This window comes from Oryctolagus cuniculus, chromosome 14, assembly GCF_964237555.1.
Source record: "Oryctolagus cuniculus chromosome 14, mOryCun1.1, whole genome shotgun sequence".
NCBI lineage: Eukaryota > Metazoa > Chordata > Mammalia > Lagomorpha > Leporidae > Oryctolagus > Oryctolagus cuniculus.
In genome coordinates, this window is record NC_091445.1 from 68,752,879 (window position 1) to 68,775,696 (window position 22,818).

A 22,818-nucleotide genomic window follows, 5' to 3' on the forward strand; every position below is an offset into this window, starting at 1 on the left:
GAAAATAAATTGATCATAAATAAAAGTCTCCTCTAGAGGTCAGTGTTGTGGTGTAGTGGGTTAAGTAGCCGCCTGTAATGTCAGCAACCCTAGTGGGTGCCGGTTTCAGTCCGGGCTGCCCCCCTTCCTATCCAGCTCCTTTCTAATGACCAAGGATAAGCAGCAGAAAATGGCCAGGTACTTGGGCTCCTGCCACCCACGTGGGAGACCTGGGAGAAGCTCCTGGCTTCTGCCTGGCCCAGCCCCAGCCCTGTTGTAGCCATTTGGATAGTAAACCAGCAGATGAAAGATGTCCCTCTTTCACTCCCCCACCCCTCGTTAACTCGGACTTTCAAATAAATATAAAAATCTTTAAAAAAAAAAAAGTCTCCTCTAGATTCTTCACGTTGAAATATCCCAGAGAAATCATTTAACTGAATTATTCCATGCCTCAGTTTCTATGTCTTGGAAAGAGCATATGGCTTAAAATAATGATGGCTTAGGGGCAAAGAAGAGCTACATTAGTTCAAAATAATTACATTGAAGACTCACTGCTGTACTCCCGCTGCTCAGATCATCTGGCCACGTGAAGGATCAGCAAAAACAAACCAAACAGTAGCCTGTCAGTTGCTCCAATCTCAGCCCAATCCTAAACTGGTCATTTCATCAGGAACAAGAAGCCCTCTTACGTGGCTTGAGGATCCTTCCAGGGAGTGACACCAACAGATGATGCAGTGCATTGGACCAGCAACTACACAGCTGTTTATTCTTGCTTTATCAAAAATGAGAGAAAGGAACAAGACACATAAGCAGGGTGACCACATTGTCATCACACCAACGAGGACAGCTCTGTGAGTAAAGAAGGAGATAATATGAATTCCTTTGGAAAACACTTGGACAGTCTTAGACAAACCAAGATGCATGATCAGTCGTAGTTTATGCCACATCCAAGTATGTAGGACCAATTTAATCCTTTTTACCTAAATAAATTTTCCCCTTCTGACTCCCTCCTTTCTCTGTGATTAAACTCCTCCCGACTCCTCTTAAAATCCAGGTAGGTCACATGTTGGTTCTCCTCATCTGCTAGAGAACACTTAGATGTGGACTTTTTCTCATTGTGAAATTATTAATATTACTGAGTTGTATTGCTCATATTTGTGTTAGTATAACAAAATACCTGGGAGAAGCAGACTTTATGAAGAGAAAAGGTGTTTTTAGCACAGGTTTGGAAGTTCAAGTCCAAGATCAGGTAGACCCATTGGTTTGGCATCTAATGCGGGTGGTGGATGGCCCATGGCTGAGAGCGTGGAGGAAGGCTCACAAAGGGAGCCAGGAAGAAGAAAGCACCTGGACCTCACTCAGTCTTTACAACCAACCCTTTGAATTACTTCCTGCGGGCACACCTCCAATGACCTAAGCACCTCCCACCAGACCTACCTTCTACGCATCAGAACTGGGTTAAATATCCATCCTCTTCATACCATTAACTTAGGACTTTGGGGTTTAAACATCTGCATGCGTTTGAGTCTGGGAGCCAAATCACTGACTATAGCATGAGGTAACCAAGAATGAGGCATACACCTTCTGGTCCATCTGGCAAAATTCCACCTGTGTTTCTAGCTTACAGACTCATGTGAATGTCTTACAGTTACCCACTCCTTATTTCATTTCATTCTCTAAAGGTCCTGGTGACCTATTCACATTCTCCTGAATTTGCAGGCTTAACACATTTTATTACTATTAATTAACCTTGATACCTTTCCCTTCTCCAATACAATTGATTTCCGCTCTAACTAGCAGTGCCCATTGAACAATCACAGGATGTTGCTACCCCAGCTGGCCGATCCATTAGAATAGCTGTGTGTTGTGATGGAAAAAAGCTGAGTCTTTTATACTGTTGATCAACATTTAATTGTGCACTTACTGCTTGTCACCTATTGTTTAGGGTGCTGAGTATACAGTCTAGTCTGTGATTTACCTATTGGTTTTGTTAGTCTTATCTTTTGGTACCCAGAAATTTTTAATTCTGATAAATTCAAACTCATTCTTTTCTCTTTTTTTCTTTTCAAGGATTTACTTTATTTATTTGAAAGGCAGAGTGACAGAGAAGGGGCAAAGATGGAGAGAAAGAGATCTTCCATCTGTTGTTTCATGTCCCAAATGGCTGCAATGGTCGGGGCTGGAACTCCATCCAGGTCTCCCAGGAGTGTTCAGGAGTCCAAGTACTTGGGCCGTTTTCCACTGTTTTCCAAGGCACATTGGCAAGGACCTGGATCCAAAGCAGAGTAGCTGAGACCCAAACTGGCACTCCGCAGATATAGGATCCAGGGTCGCAGGTAGCAGCTTAACCCACTTTGTCACAATGCCAGCCTTTTTTTCCCCTTTTATGGCTTGTACTTTTTAATGTAGCCCCCAAACTTTGACCTACTTCAAGTTCCTAAAGATATTCCCCAACATATACTTTTAGAAATTTCACCTTGGGTTTATGTGTGTGGGTTTTTTTGTTTGTTTGTTTGTTTGTTTTTTAAGATTTATTTATTGGGGCCAGCGCCATAGGCTAATGCTCCGCCTGCGGCGCCGGCACCCCAGGTTCTAGTCCCTGTCAGGGCGCCAGATTCTGTCCTGGTTGCTCCTCTTCCAGTCCAGCTCTCTGCTGTGGCCCAGGAGTGCAGTGCAGGATGGCCCAAGTGCTTGGGCCCTGCACCCCATCGGAGACCAGGAGAAGCACCTGGCTCCTGGCTTCGGATCAGCGTGGTGCACCGGCCGCAGCGGCCATTGGAGGATGAACCAATGGAAAAAGAAGACCTTTCTCTCTGTTTCTCTCTCTCTCTCTCTCACTGTCCACTCTGCCTGTCAAAAAAAAAAAAAAAAAAAAAAAAGATTTATTTATTGGGCCCAGTGCTGTGGTGTAGCGGGTAAAGCTGCCACCTGCAGTGCCGGCATCCCATATGGGCACCGGTTCAAGCCCTGGCTGCTCCACTTCCAATCCAGCTCTCTGCTATGACCTGGGAAAGCAATGGAAGATGGCCCAAGTTCTTGGGTCCTTGCACCTGCGTGGAAGACCTGGAGGAAGCTCCTGGCTCCTGGCTGTTGCGGCCAATTGGGGAGTGAACCAGTGGATGGAAGACTTCTCTCTCTCTGCCTTTCCTTCTCTCTGTGTAACTCTGACTTTCAAATAAATAAATAAATCTTTTTTAAAAGCAGAAGTACAGAGAGAGAGGAGAAACAGAGATCTTCCATCTGCTGGTCCACTCCCCAAATGGCCACAATGGCCAGGACTGGGCCAAGTGGAAGCCAGGAACTAGGAGCTTCATCCAGGTCTCCCACTTGGGTGGCAGGAGCCCAAACACTTGGACCATTTTTCACTGCTTCTCCTAGGCCACTAGCAGGGAGCTGGATCAGAAGTGGAGCACCAGGACACAAGCCAGCGCCCATATGGTATGCCAGCAAACCAGGCAGTGACTTTACCTGCTATGCCAATATAGCAGCCCGAGTTTTATGTTTAAGTCTATAATCTGTCTCAAATTAATTTTTTGTATGGTGTAAGACAAAGATCGAGGTTCAGTTTTTATTCATACAGATATCTACTCGATTCAGCACCATTTGTTAAAGAAGACTTAATTTTCTTCATTGAATTGACTTGATGACTTGATGGAAAATCAACTAGACTGTATATATTTGAGTTAATTTCTAGACTCCATTCTGATCTATTGATTTATTTGTCTCTTCTTACATACTTTCTTAATTACAATAGCCCCTGGCAATATAGTCTGCATAAGTCTAACATGATCCCTACTCTTAAGAAGTTTACAATCTGATGAGAAAGACAGCCTATATATAAATTATAACTTTATGAAGTGGTGGAGAAAAGTCACAATGCCAGCCAGAGGTGATGAAAATATAAAGGAGAACTCTATCTGATTTATGGTGGAGGGGTTGGCAAAGATTCCTGAAAGATGTGCCTCTGAAATGAGCTTTAAGGAGTCAGTAGGAGTTTGCAGAAGTTAGGCGCATACTTGGTGTCTTCATGGAAGCATCAGGAGGAGATGCGTGGCTTGTCCAGTGTGGGGAGTAAGGAGGCATTGGAGGAGATGGCCTCTGACAGGAAGTGAGCCACTTTGCACAGGGCCATTTTAGGGTGTTAACTTCCGGTAAGCGAGATGGGAAGCCGTCAAAGGGTGGTCAGTAGAGAAGTGACATGCCATGACAGCTTTTAGAAGGATCTTTCTGGATGCTTGGTTTGAAGCTGACCCTGTTAGCAGTGAGCGAGTAGGCAGGCCAGGACAGAAGCTCTGAGACCACCTACAGAGGCTGCAGCTATAACTCCCTGTTAACCTGGTGGGGCTTGTCTGATGGAAAGTGAGTATGTTCTGGACACATTTTGAAGGAAGAGCATTGGGATTTGCTGACAGATTAAACATGAGGTATGAAAAGAGGAGTTGAGGTTTTTGTCTTCAGCCGGAAGGATGCGTTGCCATTTACCAAGATAGAGGAAATTGAGAGGAACACATCTGGGGGAGAGAACCAGAAGCTTGGTTCTCTTGACTTTAAAAGTAAACACAATATAAATTAACAACAGGGGTCACTGTGCGCTGACTTCCCATGCAGGACCTCTGTTCTCAAAGAGTTATATTATGAGAGTTAACAGTAAAAGTTGTTCTTAAAGATTTATTTTGTTTTAGTGTATTAAGTAGAGGATATTCTTATGTCTCATATGTTTTAGTTATGCCTAAGTGTTCCACTCCATTGCTTGTTTTCTTAGGTGCTTTTTTAATTAACAATGCAATTCATTCTCAAGGACTTAATTTCATTTGATGTATTAAGTGGAGGATATTCTTATGTCTCATAGTTACAGTTATGTCTAAGTGTTTGCAAAAGATTAATCATTCTTGGGTGCTTCTTTAAAGTTAATTTAATTTTAAAAGAAAATGAAGTGAAATTAACTTCAAGATGTAATAACTTTGAACAGCCCTTGTCTCAACAGTTGAGGAACGGTTTTTTGTATGCAAATTGTTGAACTCTTTACTTAGCATAGAGTTGGTCTTCTGTGTATAAAGTTAATGGAAAATGGATCTTAGCAGAGAATGGGGCTGGGAATGGGAGAGGGAGGAGGAGGAAGGGTGGGAGTGTGGGTGGGAGGGCGGGTGTGGTGGGAAGAATCACTCTATTCCTGAAGTTGTACTTGTGAAGTGCATGAAGTTTGTATTCCTTAAATAGAAAGTTTCTTTGAGGAAAAAAAGTAAACACGAGAGATTACTCTCCAAAGTACCGGGAACTTCCGAGGAGAACCCAGGTGTCGGACAGGGGAAACGATTACATCAGCGTCTGAGCTGTCCTGTTCTCAGTGGCTGGGAGGGCTGGCTGGGGCACTGGGAGGGTGGAGGAAGGACAGCTTGTAAGGAGGCTTCACTCCCACAGATGAATTAGAGAGCATCCAGATTGTGGGATCCCGGGCTCTGGTGCCTTGTTCTAGAGGGAGGCGAGACAGTGGGCTGGAGTAGTCCGAGAAGGCTTTTAGAAGGAAATGAGACAGGAGCCATCTTCACAGGACGGGAAGGCGTGGGCACAGAGGGAAAGAAACAACGTTGTGGGAATAAGTGAGTGCCTTCAGAACACAGAAATTCCATGCCTGGCTGGAAGAGTGGCTGGGGGAGGCTCTTAAAAGAGTTTGTTAGACAAAAATACAGAATTTGCACTTGACTAAGGGCAGCTGACAGTATTTCTTTTTTTTTTTTTTTTTTTTTTTTTTTTGACAGGCAGAGTGGACAGAGAGAGAGACAGAGAGAGAAAGGTCTTCCTTTTTGCCGTTGGTTCACCCTCCAATGGCCGCCGCTGCAGCCGGCGCACCGCGCTGATCCTGGCAGGAGCCAGGAGCCAGGTGCTTTTCCTGGTCTCCCATGGGGTGCAGGGCCCAAGCACCTGGGCCATCCTCCACTGCACTCCCTGGCCATAGCAGAGAGCTGGCCTGGAAGAGGGGCAACCGGGACAGAATCCGGCGCCCCAACCGGGACTCGAACCCGGTGTGCCGGCGCCGCAAGGTGGAGGATTAGCCTATTGAGCCACGGCGCCGGCTCAGCTGACAGTATTTCTTATATTGAAGCAGTAGAGGGAGATGAAAGTGTTAAACTCTCCTGAGTCCAGTCTTCCACATCAACGCCTACTTCTTTAAAACTCATTGCCATCCCAGTTGTCTTCTACCGCTTCTGTTGGAGTACGTTCAAATCCAATTCTGTAAATTGTTTGTGAAGGGAATAGAACACTGAGCTGCCAAAATAAAAAAAAAAGTACCACATTCACTTGTAACAAGTGAATCTACATACCATATTTTTCAAGTAATACTGCTAATCTAAATTGAGTTTGAAATCTTGATTGCATTTAACTTGGCCAAATTTGTTTTTCAGCATGGTTACGTGTGTGTGTTTGATAATGTGGATGCCGCAAAGGTCCAGAAGAGGGCAATGTGACACCTGGACTTCTGGATTTTTCTTCCACAAACATTTTGGAATTCATCCCACTTTTTAAAACTCCAACTCCCAGAAGGCCAGGGTAGAAATGTGTTGTGCACATCAGCATCCAACACTCTAACCTGCTAGGAAAGAGCCTGAGAAAGGGGAGGGGCTTGCTCAAGGGCACTGGAGCATTGAGTAGGAATGTCACAACCCTACCCTTGCACGACCCTAAGGTAGTACTTACTCCAAGATCCCATTTGGTTGTTTAATGTGGAGGAATCTCCCTCAAAAACAGTTTCCCAAACTTGGGTCATATATGGTAACTTTTAAAGGAATGAAATTCTCTGGTTGGGACATAGATTATTTTATTATAAGTAAATATAAATTAAAATTTTACATTAACGATACTGAAGAATGTAAAAATATAAAACCCCAGTCATTTAAAAAATTTATTTATTTGAAAAGCAGAGAGAGAGAGAGAGAGGCAAATAGAAAGAGAGGGCACTCCCATGTGCTGGTTCACTTCCCAAATGCCCACAGCAACCCGAGCTGGGCCAGACCAAAGCTGGGAACTCCATCCACATCTTTCATATGGGTGGCAGGAATCCAATTTCTTGAGTCATTACTACTGTCTCCTAGAGACTCTATGGGTGGAAGGTGGAGTCAGAGGTGGTGCACTCTGATACAGGATGCAAGTTTCTTAACTGTGAAGCTAAATGCGTATACCTAAAATTCTATTTAAAGTTCATTTTCCTTATAGCTTGTTTACAAGCATGAGAAAAAGAAAATTTGGCCAAGTTAAATGCAATCAAGATTTCAAACCCAATTTAGATTAGCCGTATTACTTGAAAAATATGGTATGAAGATTCACTTGTTACAAGTGAATGTAGTACTTTTTTTTTTTTTTTTTTGGACAGGCAGAGTGGACAGTGAGAGAGAGAGAAAGGTCTTCCTTTACCATTGGTTCACCCCCCAATGGCCAGCGTGCTGCGCTGATCCGAAGCCAGGAGCCAGGTGCAGGGCATCCTCCACTGCACTCTCGGGCCACAGCAGAGAGCTGGACTGGAAGAGGAGCAAACGGGACAGAATCTGGTGCCCCAACCAGGACTAGAACCTGGGGTGCCGGTGCCACAGGCGGAGGATTAGCCTATTGAGCCGCGGCGCCGGCCCAATGTGGTACTTTTACAAACGAAAGATACAGTTATTTGTGTCACTTTAAATCAAACTCCTTGGGGGTGGGGGCCTGGGTGTCTGCATTTTTAAAATAGTCCTTGGTGACTTGGGTGTGGATCGAGGCCGGGGATAACTGCTGTAAAAGAAAGAAGGGAAGATAGTGAGGAATGACTGCCGACCTCTCCTACACCCCCTTTCACTGCTCCCCGGTTCTGCACCACCTACTCCCTACCCCACTGCCACCCATTCGTTCAGTCTGAATTCTCCCAGGCCTCTCTCTATGCATGTACAGATACACGCTACATACCAGGGCACAAGAATGTCCTGACATGCAGCAGTGACTCCAGAATTTCTATCAGAGTGCTTCTTAGGATAGTCATACTAGTAGAAAGAGCATGAAACTGTGTTTTCTATGGCAATTTGCATTAATTTAAGAAAATATGTTTATTTAAATCAAAGAATGGAGTCTGGTGGAGAACTTTCTGTGGTGGCAGAGCTAAAGCCCACAGAAGCCACCGCTTTATTCAGCCCCCGCGAACATCGCCCTTCTCTCTCCGCAGTGCTTTGGGATACTGGCTCTGACACGCTGGTTCCATATCTATGAAGATTTAAAAAATTAATGTCAGTTCAGATTGTTATTACACATTTCTTACTATTTTTGTGCTTAATAACTTCTCTTTTGTCACTTGCCACCACCTCCTCTCACCTCTACTTCTGGGCAAATATTGAAGACTTCTCAGATCTGTTCCTTATTCTGTGTAAAGGGAACAATTACAGTGTACAGGATGGGGCAAAGTGGGTAAAGCTGCCGCCTGCAGTGCCGCATCCCATATGGGTGCCAGTTCGAGTCCCAGCTGCTCCACTTCTGATCCTGCTCTCTGCCATGGCCTGGGAAGGCAGTGAAACATGGCCCAAGTCCTTGGGCCCCTGCAGCCTGCCGTTGTGGCCAGTTGGGGAGTAAACCAGTGGATGGAAGACCTCTCTCTCTCTCTCTCTCTCTCTGCCTCTCCTCTGTCTCTGTGTAACTCTGACTCTCAAATAAATACATAAATAAATCTTAACCAAAAAAAAAAAAAAAAAAGCCAATGTATAAGAAGCTTTCAGTAAGACTTCAAATCCACTTGAACTTGTGATGCAAAAAGGAAGACCTTTTGTTCTGCAGCAACGTTTTCCTTATCCATGACGATTGCCCTGGAGCCGACTGCCACAATAGACTTTCTTGGGTTTTTGTTTTTCTCAAAATAGAACGGGAGGTTTTTCTAACATCCTGTAGGGCCATCACCCAAGATGAGCCCCTTACATCTGAGCTGAAGAAAGTTGGGAGCAGCAAAAGAGCAGTTTCTGCTTTGACTTGCAAATAGTTTTAATCCCCTAAAAATAAACTGTGAGCTGCAGATAGGCGCGCGTGTACTGAGTTCTCGAGCTGTTGCCCAAGTGAGTTATTTCTCAGGAGAAGAGAGCGGTCTTTTCCTCACTCACCGATGATACCTGCTTGTAACTTAATGCACGATTTCATCTGGGAATGAATTATAATAGAGACCAAAATCCTAATGGGGAAGGGCCTGAGCTTCTGGAATGAGGTGACTTCATTGTCTTCCTCGCATGTTTGAAATTCCTGCAACAGCTGGGGTCGGGCCAGGCTGAAGCCAGGAGCCCAGAATTCAGTCTGTGTCTCCAATGTAGGTGGCCATGATTCAAAGTACTTGAGCCATCACCTGTTGCCTCCCAGACTGTGCATTAGCAGGAAGCTGGAACTGGAAGCAGAGCTCAAACCCAGACACCAAGATATGGAATGCGGGGTACCAAGCTGCATCTTAATCACTGCACCAAATGCTTGTCCCTAGTCTTTTTAAAAAATATTTCTGCTTTTAGCAATAAAACATCTGAAGATTAAAGATACCTTCACTAAGAAACTAGTGTGGTATCTCAGACCTCACAGATGTGGATGTCTCCCTTTCAGTCTGTGACATTTGTAGGCTACACTCAACTCTTGTCTGTATCGTTCTGTACCAGTAACATTTTTCTCACAACTCTGATCTCAGAGCTAGACAAAACTACAACATACTCAACTAACTGCTAATGAAATACCTGTCAACATTTTTACCTTAATGGGGAAATTAGGAAAATAATTGAGTATAGAAAGATACAAACAACTGTTGAGAATGAATTTGATGCTTAAATGGGGAATATGCAATAAACAGGCATTGTTATTTGCATGTTTTGATCACTACAAGGCTGTAAGATGCTGAGGCAAATATCTGATAAGGGCATAATATGTAGCAATCCCAGATGTGTTTCCCTGTGGTGCTATGGATGATCCCTCTCCCGCCTGCTTTTGGGTTTTGGGTGATTCTCCTCTCAAGAGTTGCAAGTTGCCAGCCTAAGGACGAAATCTGACCTGCCAGTGCTGTTTCACTTGGCCTACCTGTGTTTTGCAAATAATCTTAAAATAATTATTCCATCATTTAAAAATGGAATCTCTCTTCAATTCTTTTTTTTTTTTTTAAGATTTGATTTAGTTTTATTTGCGAGGTAGAGTTACAGACAGAGAGAGGGAGAGACAGAGAAAAAGGCCTTCCATCCTTTCCAGGTGGCTGCAACAGCTGGAGCTGGGCCCACCCAGAGCCTAGAGCCTGGAGCTTCTGCTAGGTCTTCCACCCAGGTGTAGGGGTCCAAGGACTTGATCCATCTTTCGCTGCTTTCCCAGGCCAGAGCAGAGAACTGAATGGGAAGAGGAATAGCCAGGACTCGAACCGACACCCATAGAGTCTGCTGGTGCCGCAGGTAGAGGCTTAGCCCACTATGCCACAGCACCAGCCCTCTTCAAATTCTTGACTGTAAGGTTTTTTGTTTTTTTTTAGATTTAAAAGGTTTAGTGAAAGTAAGCCTGCATTCCAGCATGGCTGTCTGGCTGAAGTGAGCAAGGGTGCCCTGTCTTGCTGGGCATAGGAGATGCCGTAGGTCACAAACCACATGAAACACCTGAAAGGCTCCCCAGGCACTCTGGTCCCTAATGGAGAAGGGAACCCTAAGGGTGGGGGAACTCAAGTGGAAAGAGCCGCTGCAAGCCCATCAGACCAGTGACTGACCAAGGGGAGCAGATGTGTGTACAGTGGAGGAGACCTGGGCCGAGTGGCTAGGGAGGGACAGTCGCCTGTGAGAGTAAGTAGGGGAGAGGTATTGTTACAACACTGCTGAACTAGGGCACAATCATCTTGCACTGATTTTCCATTTGCTTCAAAATTTCTGCACGTCCCCACCTCTTTGAACATCTTGACATGTGTGTTGAGAAATAAAGGGCTAAGGCCTATTGTTAGGAAACTGGCACAGTTGTAGCCAGGTGGCCACATGGCCCAGCTACCTGAGCCAGGCTCCACCCCCATCCTAATGGGATTCGCTGCTCCTGCTTCCCTGCCCGCCCTCAGGCAAAGTTTTAAAAGGGCCTGTTCCTGAACACATGCTCTCTTGGCCCTTCTCTCCTGTTCTCTCGCGGTTCCTCTCTCTAGCCTCCTCCTCTGATCTCTTGGCTCTGCTCTCCTCTCTCCTCTCCTCTCTCTTCTCTCCTAGCTAGCTCTTCTCCTCTCTGTCTCTCTCTCTTACAGTCTCCCTCTCTTTTCCTTCACCGCCCCTTCACTCCAGTCTGTAGGGTGTTCCCCAATAAACCTTTTCCCTTACTCCGGTGTCCGGTGTGCTTTGCGACGACTAACATTAAGATATAACACCTATAGCCAAGATGGTGCAAGTGAAAGGTGTTTGTTACTGATCCCTTGGATAGAGCCAGGTCTAAGTTGATTACTATCTGAGTTTGGGTATCATTGAATCTTTTCTGCCACACATAGAGAAAAAACCCAGATTTTCCTCTAAGCAGGCCAGTGTCTGGCCTTGCTAACCAATGAAGAGCTTATCTGAGAGTCTTGCCCAGAAGTTTTTGTAATTTGAACTCAGACAGAGAGAACAAAGGCAAGATGGTTTGCTTTGATATTATTTTCACAGTGGCTTGCAAGTCAAGAAATTAAATCACTGAGTCAGCTCTGTTTTCTTTCATCTTACTTAATGCATTGCTGTGCAGCAATAGTAAGTAATAATTAGGGACCGTTCTGCCTCTTGCAGAGACTTTGATCTGCAATGGTATGACTCCATAGATTTGTCTGATTGGGTTTCTAAGTGCTCATTAATGTCCATAAAAAGTTCCAAAATCAAAAGGGTGGGGGAGGAATTGTGACACGGCAAGTTATGCTCCACTTGGGATGCCCACATGCCATATTAGAGTGTCTGGGCTCGAGTCCCACCTCCGGTTCCAATCCAGCTTCCTACTAATGTATATCCTGAGAGGCAGCAGATATGGCCCAAAGATTTGCATGCCTGTTATCCACGTAGGAGACCCAGATGGAGTTCCTGGCTCCTAGATCCTGGCTTTGGCCTGGCCCAGCCCTGGCTGTTGCCTATATCCAGTGAATGAACCAGTAGATGGAAGATCTGTGTGTGTGTGTGGTCTCTCCCTCTGTCTCTGTCATTCTGCCTCTTCCTTCCCGGGCCACAGCAGAGAGCTGGACTGGAAGAGTAGTAACCGGGACAGAATCCGGCACCCCGACCGGGACTAGAACCCGGTGTGCGGGCGCCACAGGCAGAGGATTAGCCTAGTGAGCCGCAGCGCCAGCTTCCTTCCTCCCTCCCTCCTCTCTCTCTCTTTCTTTTCTTTTCTTTTCTTTTCTTTTCTTTTCTTTTCTTTTCTTTTCTTTTCTTTTCTTTTCTTTTCTTTCTTTCTTCATTTGAGAGGCAGAGTTATAGATAGAGGGAGAGACAGAGAGAGAGAGATCTTCCATCTGCTGGTTCACTCCTGAAATGGCCACAAAAGCCAGAGCTGCGCTGATCTGGAGCCAGGAGCCAGGAGCTTCTTCAGGGTCTCCCACATGGGTGCAGGGCCCAAGGACTTGGGCCATTCTCCACTGCTTTCCCAGGCCATCAGCACAGAGCTGGATCAGAAGAGGAGCAGCCAAGACACGAACGAATCCATGCCCATATGGGATACTGGCGCTGCAGGTAGAGGTTTAACTTACTACACCACAGTGCTGACTCCATCTGCCTTTCAAACAAATAGTAAGATTTTTTAAAAAAAAAGAGCAGAAGGCAAGACAACAACAACAAAAGGCAAAACAGCAAAAATCCCACCTGCTCCTGAGAAAATCAGGTATGCCATAAGCTTCATTATTTGCTTATTTTTCAGCATAATGTAGCTTGATGTTTTTGGAACACTACTAGAAAGAAATAAAAACATATATAATTTCTATCAATCCTACAACTTGTAATGAGGATTTCTATTTCCAGACATCTAACCAAAAAAATCCCGCAAAATAAAAAATGATAAAAAAAAATACTCCCACAGATACCAGATACCCAAAACAGGATTTATCTTCTTCCCTGTTAGATTGTTACTTCTGCCTTTTTTTTTCTTTTTTTTTCTTTTTTCTTTTTTTTTTTACAGGCAGAGTGGACAGTGAGAGAGAGACAGAGAGAAAGGTCTTCCTTTGCCGTTGGTTCACCCTCCAATGGCCGCCATGGCTGGCACGCTGCGACCGGCGCACAGCGCTGATCCGAAGGCAGGAGCCAGGTACTTCTCCTGGTCTCCCATGGGGTACAGGGCCCAAGCACTTGGGCCATCCTCCACTGCACTCCCGGGCCACAGCAGAGAGCTGGACTGGAAGAGGGGCAACCGGGACAGAATCCGGCGCCCCGACTGGGACTAGAACCCGGTGTGCCGGCGCCGCAGGCGGAGGATTAGCCTAGTGAGCCGCGGTGCCAGCCGTTACTTCTGCTTTTACAAAATTATTTGTGAGGCAGCTAGAGAGAGACAAAGAGACAAAAAGAGTGATCTCTAACTCCCCAAATGCCCGCAGCTTCTAGGACTGAGTGATCTCTAACTCCCCAAATGCCTGCAGCTTCTAGGACTGAGTGATCTCTAACTCCCCAAATGCCCGCAGCTTCTAGGACTGGACCAGGTTGAAGGCAAGAAGTGGGAACTCAAGCTGAGACTTCTTTGCGGGTGACAGGGAAGCAAGTAAATGAGCCATCACCTGCTGCCACCCAGTGTGCGCATTAGCGGAAACTAGAACCGGAAATGGAGCCAGGACTCCTCCCCAGGCCCTCTGATACAGGATGCAGGTGTCCCAGGCAGTGTCCTAATTGCTACACCAAACTTGTGCCCTCTACTTTTTTATTCTATGGGAATGTGTGAGAACTCAGAGTTCTTCCCCATTCATTACTATTTTTGAAATTTCTTAGTTTTGATGGTAATTAAGTACTATAGAAATCATATATTTTACTGTATTGGGAGTACAATAGTAAGACTGGGAATCTGGGGGCTGGCACTGTGGCTTAGTAGGCTAAGCCTTCACCTGAGGCTCTGGCATCCCATATGGGTGCCATTTCGAATCCTGGCTGCTCCACCTCCAATCCCACTCTCTACTGAAGGCCTAGGAAAGCAGTGGAGGATGCCCCACGTGCTTGGGCCCCTGCTTCCCCATGGGAGCTCTTTAAGAAGCTTCTGGCTTCAGATCCACCCAGTTCCGGCCATTGTGGCCATTTAGGGAGTGACCCAGTGAATGGGCGACCTTTCTCTCTGTCTCTTCCTTTCTGTCTTTAACTCTGCTTGTCAAATAAATACATAAAATCTTAAAAGAAATTTAAAAAAGACTGGAATATAAGAATTAGATGTGGGATTTTCTGAATTGATTATCCAGTTCTTGTCTTTTTCTTCTCCATTTTTCATTTTTTTGAAAAAGTTTTATGATTCTTCAAATGAATTCTTTAGTTGCTTTTTTTATTTCAATAAAATTCATTATAAGTGAAAGTAAAAATTATAATTGATAATTATTTATATTGTTTTTATTTTATAGTACACCATTACAGACACATAAGAAACAGTATTATCTAAATCATTTTCTCTTCCTAACAGTATTTCTAAATCTGAAGTTGATATTTTTTATTTGCTTTTTTTGTTGTCAGAGTTGTCTTATTTGTTCACTTTTTAGTCCATTGTTCTGGTTCGAAGGATGCACTATCTTATCTGTCATTGTCTGCTTCCTCATTGCTGTCTGTGTCCTTCAAGTCCCTTTTATCCCTGGTGGCGGTGGTTTGAGTTGGGTTGTTGGGTTGAGTATGGTTTCTTTCTGCCATTTTGGAGCCTTTGCTCAGGTGTCTGGTGCCCCTGGACTGACTGGTCTTTCATTCTACGAGGAAGACACTCAAGTCGGATAGGAAACTCCTTGTGTGTGTGTGAGACTGGCGTCTGGGGACTTGTGCAGTAGTGGTCAGGCGGCTTTTGTGTTGGAGAACCTCCAAAAGCAGTTTTCAGAAGGCCTATTCTCCTGAGCGCCGTCCAAATGAGGCTGGTAAACCCTTTCGCTCCATTCCAGAAACTCAGATTACAGAGAGAAATGGGAGGTTAGAAAGCCCAGAGTTTTATCTATTCCTGTCTCTGCTGCCTTGTCTCCCTGAGTAGGGCTGGGGATTGTCTGTGGGGGCTGAGAGAGAGACCTGGGGTTCTCTCTGCTCCACATTCAGTTCCCATGTCTGTGATCCTGCAGCCTTCCTCCAACCTTTGAGGTACTGGGTCTCCCAGAATTTGAAGTCTTTTGAGCGCTCAGACAAGAGAATCTCATTGGCACACTCATTAGACCAAATTTAGGTTACAGTTTTCTTCACTGTCGTTGTCAAGTTACTCACCTCCTTCTATCTTCTTTCTCAGCCTCTTTATCCTTTGGGTTTTCCCTTTTCTCTCCTTATTCTATCATTTTGAAGGTTTGCAGAAGGAAATAGAGATGAATTAGAGTGTTACCTTCTCTGCATTGAACCAGAAGCCCCTGATCATCATCTGATTTTTTGAAAGTAACCCATCAGGGGTGAGCATTGTGATGCCTTGGTTAAGCTGTGCATATCCCATATCTGAGTGACGGTTCAAGTCGTGGCTGCTCGGCTTCCAGTCCAGCTATCTGCAATGGAGGACCCGAGTACTTGGGTTCCTGCCACGCACAAGGCAGATCCAGATGGAGTCTGGGCTCCTGGCCTTGGTGTGACCCAGCCATGACTGTTGGCGGCAACTGGGGAGTGAACCAGTGGATAGAAGCTCTCTCTCCTCTCTCTCAGCTGCTGCTGCTGCTTTGCCTTTCAAATAAGAAAATCAAACCTAAAAGTAATCCATTAAATATTAATCAGATATTGTGATTCCCTTGTATAACAAAAAGTGAAGCAAATTTAGTGTACACCAACTATGTAAGGTGGTAACACATTACATATATAATTATTTTCTTTGTTGAAGGTAAATACATGCATGTGTAATATAATGAAATCATAAGCAATACAAAATACACCTTTCTGTTGCTGCAATCCCCAGTTCAACAATTACTTTTCCCATGTGAAATAAACTTGCCAGTTTCTTAGTTACATCCTCCTCTTTCTTAGACCTCTGAGTATCACATTACACTCTTCTGACCTCTTAACAGTCTATCTTGGATATTGTAGCTCATTCTTTTTTCATGAGTGCATAATAATATGTATATTATATAAATATACAATGGCCAAATAAATATGTATTAATATTTAATAGCATGGTTAAATAAATATTTAACTGGTTCCCTACTGATGGAAAATTGAAGTTTCTAGTTTTTCTATGCAAAATAATGCATTAGTGACTTTTTATGTCAAAATACAGGCATCTGGATGTGGCTGTTTGGCCTAGTAGTTAAGATGCCTGTGTCCCATATCAGAGTATCTGGGTTGAAGTTATAACAGCTCCCAGTTCCAGCCTCCTGCCAATGCAGACCCTGGAAAGGAGCAAGTGATGGCTCAAGTAATTGGTTCCCTGCCACTCACATGGAAGACCTGGACTGAGTTCCTGTCTGCTGTCTCTGACCTGGTCTGGCCCTAGCTGATAGGAGCGTGTGAGGAGTAATACAGCAGATAAGAGCTCTGTCTGTCTGTGTCTCTCTGCTCCTCAAAACAAAGAAAGAAAGAAACAAACAAACAAACCAAAAGGCATCTTTGTGCATGTGTACATAAGATAAATTCTAGAAGTGGAGTTAACTGATGAGAGAAAAGACAGGTAACTTGTAATTTAATAGCTACAGCCAAATTGCCCTGCGAGCAGCTGTGCCAGGTTACAGTTTCAGTGACAGTGAAACTCAGAGTTCCTGGTTCCCTACATTTTTTTCTCACTAGTGCATTATCACAGTTTTTTGTAGATCCAAATTTAATGTGTGAAAATTCCAATCTCATTGTAGTTTTAATGCACATTTGTTTGAGGTTGGTCATCTTTTTATGTATTTAGAACCATTTGTAGTTTTCTGTGAAATGTCTATCCACTCTTTTTTTTTTTTAAGATTTATTTATTTATTTGAAAGGCAGAGTTACAGAGAGGCAGACGCAAGGGGGCGGGGGGGCGGGGAGGTCTTCCATCTGCTGGTTCACTCCCCAGATGGCTGCAACAGCCGGAGCTGTGCCGATCTGAAGCCAGGAGCCACGAGCTTCTTTCTGTATCCCACGTGGGTGCAGGGGCCCAAGGACTTGGGCTGTCTTCGGTTGCTTTTCCAGGCCATAACAGAGAGCTGGATCAGAAGTGGAGCAGCCAGGTCTCAAACTGGCGCCCATATGGGATGCTGACACTGCAGGCGGCAGCTTGGCCGGCTAAGCCACAGCACTGGCCCCCTTCACATTTTTTAAAATCATTTTTCTTTTGAGATATTGGTATATTTCTTAGCAATTTGTAAAAATTACTTATTTATTTATAAATTCATCCATTATCTATCATATGTGTTGAGAAGTTTTCCCTACCAGTTTGACATGTGATTTGTTTGTTGTTATTTATGTACTTTTGGGCAGAGAGTTGTGACATGTTTTTAAAGATTTATTTATTTAATGAAAGGCCAGGACTTGAACCAGTGCCCACATCAAATGCTGCCACTGCAGGTTGCATGTTAACCTGTTGCACCATAGCACCGGCCCTTCAAATAAATATATATTTAAAATATGAAAATATTTCCCTCTGCTATATCAGACCTAAATAACAGCAGATAAACAGCTAAGTTTCATTGCTTCCTCAACCAAGCTTTATCAACTGAGTGCCAGACACTGTGTAAAACTCTGGGAGAGGAGAGGAGAGGTTCTTGCTCCCTGGGTGCTTATCTAGTTAGGGTACCAATTGGCCAGTGGCAAGGACAGCACCGTGAGGAAGCACTCTGAGAGGACAAGAACAGAGAAGTTCTTCCTAGAAGCTGCTAGAAAGTGAGGTGATCGGCCGGTGCCACGGCTCACTAGGCTAATCCTCCGCCTTGCGGCGCCGGCATACTGGGTTCTAGTCCCGGTCGGGGCGCCGGATTCTGTCCCAGTTGCCCCTCTTCCAGGCCAGCTCTCTGCTGTGGACAGGGAGTGCAGTGGAGGATGGCCCAAGTCCTTGGGCCCTGCACTCCATGGGAGACCAGGAGAAGTACCTGGCTCCTGGCTTCAGATCAGCGCGGTGCGCCAGCCGCGGCGACCATTGGAGGGTGAACCAACGACAAAGGAAGACCTTTCTCTCTGTCTCTCTCTCTCTCACTGTTCACTCTGCCTGTCAAAAAATAAAAAAAATTTTAAAAAAGAAAGTGAGGCCGGCGCCGTGGCTCAATAGGCTAATCCTCCGCCTTGCGGCGCCGGCACACCGGGTTCTAGTCCCGGTCAGGGTGCCGGATTCTGTCCCGGTTGCCCCTCTTCCAGGCCAGCTCTCTGCTATGGCCAGGGAGTGCAGTGGAGGATGGCCCAGGTGCTTGGGCCCTGCACCCCATGGGAGACCAGGAAAAGCACCTGGATCCTGGCTCCTGCCATCGGATCAGCGCGGTGCGCCGGCTGCAGCGGCGGCCATTGGAGGGTGAACCAACGGCAAAGGAAGACCTTTCTCTCTGTCTCTCTCTCACACTGTCCACTCTGCCTGTCAAAAAAAAAAAAAAAAAAAAAAAAAAAAAAAGAAAGTGAGGTGATCAAGTACCACATCCTGTCTGAAATTCCTATTCTCTTCTTGTGGAAATTCAGTTAAAGGTCCTTTCAGATTAGTGCTCCTCCTTTTCTAGTCTCTCATAAGCTGTCAGGTGTCTTTGTCAGAAATCTGAGAAGATCTAGTGCTGCTTGACCTTCACAGAGATTCACCTGAGCTGCTGGGATGGGTTTCAGTGTCTGTGAACTCTGATGCCAGAGGCAAACTGTGCGGCTGTGCTTTTCATTCCTGGAGATAGAGTCATAGGTTTTGTTAGAATCTCAAAGAGGTCTGTGACCCCAGGACAATGGAGAAGCAGTGACTCAGTGATGTAGGGGTGGTTAGGGTCCTCTGAAAGACAGCCATCGTATATCAGAGTGCGGGGTTGATCCCAGCCTCCAGCTCCTGACTCCAGCTTCCTGCTCATGCAGACCCTGAGAGGCAGCAGTGATGGCCCAAGTGATAGGGTTCCTGCCACCCACGCGGGAGACCTGGATTCCCAGCCATTGTGGGTATTTGGGGAGTGAACCAGTGGATGGGAGTTCTTTCTTTCACTCTCTCTGCCTCTCAAACTTAAAAAAAATTAAAATAGTGACTTAAATATTCCTCACCATAGTTAAGCATCTCTTACCTTAAATGTTTTTTTTTTTTTTTTTTTTTTTTAAGACATCCTAATCAGACTCTGACCTACAGATGTGTTTCATTACTACTACCTGGTGCCTTTTAAGCCTCTGCCCCTCATGTTTCTCCCAGGAACAGGAACAGCACTGGGCATCAACCTCCTCTTTACTCTCCTTATTTGAGTTTATTTGGCCAGCTCATTCTTGACCACAAAACAATATAGGCACCCGGACACTGAACTGTAATCATGTGATATATTCAATGAAGCAAGGTTGGAAACCTACATCGCCAAGGCAACCTTTATGTCTGCAGTCAAGTTTTTGGTTTGGAATGCTCAAGTCCAACGCACATTTAATGCTACTTTCTATCCGTAGAACATGGCTTTTCTCGCCATCCTGAGAGAAAGAGGGGAACAGAACGTACAGGAAAAGTAAGACCAGTTCCTACCTTCATGGAAATGCGACGTTTAAATGCACAATGTGCTGTGGGGATTCAGAGGGAAAGAGATTATTTCTTACTGGAGAACTCAGGGGAAAACACAAGTCCTGAAGAATTCTAGCTGGGCAGTCATTCTTACCACTGTTTTCTTCCATTCACAGACCTTCAAAATAAGGTGCTGGGTCTGAAAGCTGACATCTGATCAGATATGTTAAAAAAAAAAAAGCCAAAGAAGAAAAATTAGTCTTTGTTATGGAAAGACATAGAAAGAACCAAATGACTACAAAAAGCTGTACAAGAACATAAAGTAGAGGTGGGCATTGGTGCTGTGGTGGACTCCAGTTGGGATGCTTGCATCCTGTGTTCAGTCACAGGTCCATTTCCAATCCCACCTTCCTGATAATGCACACCTTGGGAGGCAGCAGGTGATGGCCCGAGTAGTCGAGTCCCTGCCACCCACGTGGGAGACCTGGATGGAGTCCTGGGCTCCTGGCTTTAGCCTGGTGCAGCCCTGGCTATAGTGGACATTTGGGAGTGAAAAAAGCAGAAGATCTTCCTGTTTCTCAGTCGAATAAAATGAAAAAAAAAATTTAATGAACATAAAGTAATAAAGGAGCTATAATGTTTCACTCAATGTATTAAAATTTGAGGGCTGATAGTAATAGAGAATCCCTTTTGTCATAATTGTTATCACATCATTTTAAAATCTACTTTTAAAGCAATCCAGTGTAATATTGCATATTTTCCTATAGTTGAAGAAGTAAGAAAATTGTTTTGTTAGAAATACTTACAGACTGTAAAGGCTTTTCTAAAATGGAGATTGAGCGGTGAGTGTGTGCGCATCTTCTCACTAAATCGCGTGCAGACAAGCGTCTACTGCTTCAATGTGTAGAGTGCATTTCCACCAGTGTTTCCCACTGCTCATAAATCCTGTTCAGTGCATCAACAGGGGCTACTAATTTTCTTACTTTCTGTTCTCAGGACCAACCAGCACCTGCTAAATTTTTGAGAACAGCTCACAGCTTAGCGGGAAGGCTCATCTAAATAAAGGCCGGCTAAAGTGACATTGCAGGGACTTAATCTCCCCGTGGCTGCGCGTGTGACCAGAAGGCTGATCTGCAAGATTCATCTATCCGGGTCTCCAGGGCCCGGCGACTTGACCGTAAGGGACGCCCGAGATGAAGATCAGTGATCAGAGCCAGCAGCAGGGACTAGGGGGCTTCCCAGGGGCTTTTTACCCTCCAGCGTGCAACATTCCGTGGCCTTGAGAGGAAATCGCAAACTGGGACCTTTGCCCCGGGATCCAGCCCTTCTCAGCGCAGAACATCAGTCTCCACGTCCAGCCTTCAGAGGTTCCTGGAGTCCTCCGGTCGGGGAAGAGCTATGGTTACGGGACGCGGACCGGAGAGTGCAGGGAGAGCGCGGACAGCCCCGTGAGAAAGGCGGGAGATGTTCGCAGCGAGGCGAGCGGCTCTGGCCTGGGCCGGGCAGCCTCTGCGCCCCTCGCGCTGAAGCCGGCGAGGCTGCCCAGCGCGCTGGCGGCTCCCGCGCAGCCCGCCGTCGCAGATCCGCGTATCGAAGCCGCTGCGCCGCCCGGGCTCCTCCGCAACCTGCCCTTTCTCGGTGGCCGCGGCTGAGATGGAGACGTGAGGCTGCGGAGGACGATGACGGCCGCGCTGGCGAATGGAGGCGGCCTGGGGAACCCCGACGGCGGCGGCGGGGCCCGGCGCGATAGCGGGGAGAGCGGCTGCCAAGCCGAGGGCAGCCAGGAGGCCGAGGAGGGCCAGCCCCGCCAGCTGACGCCCTTCGAGAAGCTGACGCAGGACATGTCCCAGGATGAGAAGGTGCTGCGGGAGATCACGCTCGGCAAGCGAATCGGCTTCTACCGCATTCGCGGCGAACTTGGCAGCGGCAACTTCTCCCAGGTCAAGCTCGGCATCCACTCTCTAACCAAAGGTAGGGTCCGACCTTCCCGGGGATCTTCGACCCTCCGCCGTGGTGTGGGGGCGGAGGAAGAGACCCGGGCTAGGAAGCGGCGTTGGCATCCGCCCAGCCCCTGCGGCCCCCAGTCCTGTGCCCGCGCCCCCCACCGCCCCGTCGGTTCCTTCACAGGAACCTCGTGAGGTCCGTGTGTTTCTTTGCATTTTACAGTTGGGGAGACTGAAATCCAAGGATGAATGTGGCTTCACCCATGCAACCTTAGATGTTTTGACTCCCAGACCTCTCCCACTGTCCCTGGCAGATAAATCCGCTCCTGCATGAGGGCATCTGTGCTCTGCAGTCAGGCCCCGCGGCGGGAGAGGGGTGGCTTGTCCGCCTTCTGGCTTCCCTGGCGTCGGTGTGTCAATAACAAGGCACGGAGTGGCTGGGGAGAACCCCTCGCCTCCACCCCGCGCTGGCCGCTGTCGCTGGATAGCAGAGTCCAGTTTCCACTCTAACCCAAGGCCGCTGCTGCTGGGGGAAAGGGGTTTGCACTCGAGACCTCTTCTTACTCCACCCTTGCTTGGCTGCTGCTCCCTCCGCCATTCTGGACTAGCAGCCCCCACCACTCCGACCCCAGGAGACCTGTGGGGACAGCCCGGCACTCCTTTGTTGCGGCCGTCCTGGTGTGGGCACTTCCTCGTGGTACCTTTACCTTCGCGGAACCTGGGGATTACCTTGGGAGAGTAAGGCACAACACGTACAACGGAAAAAGAACTTACAGCTTGTCATAGTCCACCGAAATCCTCGAACATGGGGGCTCTGCCCGTTCCTGAGAGTCCCTTACTAACAGTTTCTCCCTCCCTCCCTCCCTTCCTTTCTTCCCAGCAGAGTTACAGACAGAGAGAGCGAGAGACCGAGGGAGGTTTTCCATCCACAGGCTCACTCTCCAAATGGCCACAAAGGCCAGAACTGGGCTGATTCAGAGCCAGGAGCCAAGAGCTTCTTCCGGGTCTCCCACGTGGGTGCAGGGGCCCAAGCACTTGGGCCATCTTCTCCTGCTTTCCTAGGCCATTAACAGAGAGCTGGATGGGAAGCAGAGCAGCAGGGAGTGGTGCCTGCCCCATGGGCAGAGGCTTAGCCTACTATGCCACAGCACTGGCCCCATTAAGTTTCTCACTTTGGACTCAGGCAGCTGCCGCTTCTCCAAGGCCTCTCTTTCCTTATTACTCATGTTTTCTT

General features: G+C 46.4%; 1 protein-coding gene and 1 long non-coding RNA gene across 10 annotated transcripts in view; one reads left to right on the forward strand and one right to left on the reverse strand.

Annotated features, from left to right (window-relative positions):
* NIM1K (NIM1 serine/threonine protein kinase) overlaps positions 1-22,818 on the forward strand; it is a 72,590-nt gene that overhangs the window by 30,147 nt on the left and 19,625 nt on the right. The window contains exon 2 of the mRNA XM_002714012.4: positions 20,638-21,612. Within this exon, the coding sequence (XP_002714058.1) occupies positions 21,321-21,612 (292 nt within the window). The 5' untranslated portion in view covers positions 20,638-21,320. The remainder of the gene's footprint in view (positions 1-20,637; positions 21,613-22,818) is intronic.
* LOC138845189 (uncharacterized) lies at positions 498-20,641 on the reverse strand. Of its 9 annotated transcripts, none has more exons than XR_011382025.1 (5): positions 20,448-20,641; positions 19,796-19,854; positions 19,666-19,700; positions 12,771-12,856; positions 498-751 (listed from the first exon to the last, which is right to left on the reverse strand). It is a non-coding gene; the product is annotated as an uncharacterized lncRNA (long non-coding RNA). The 9 variants fall into 9 exon arrangements; XR_011382023.1 differs by lacking the exon at positions 498-751 and adding an exon at positions 8,029-8,199; XR_011382027.1 differs by lacking the exon at positions 19,666-19,700.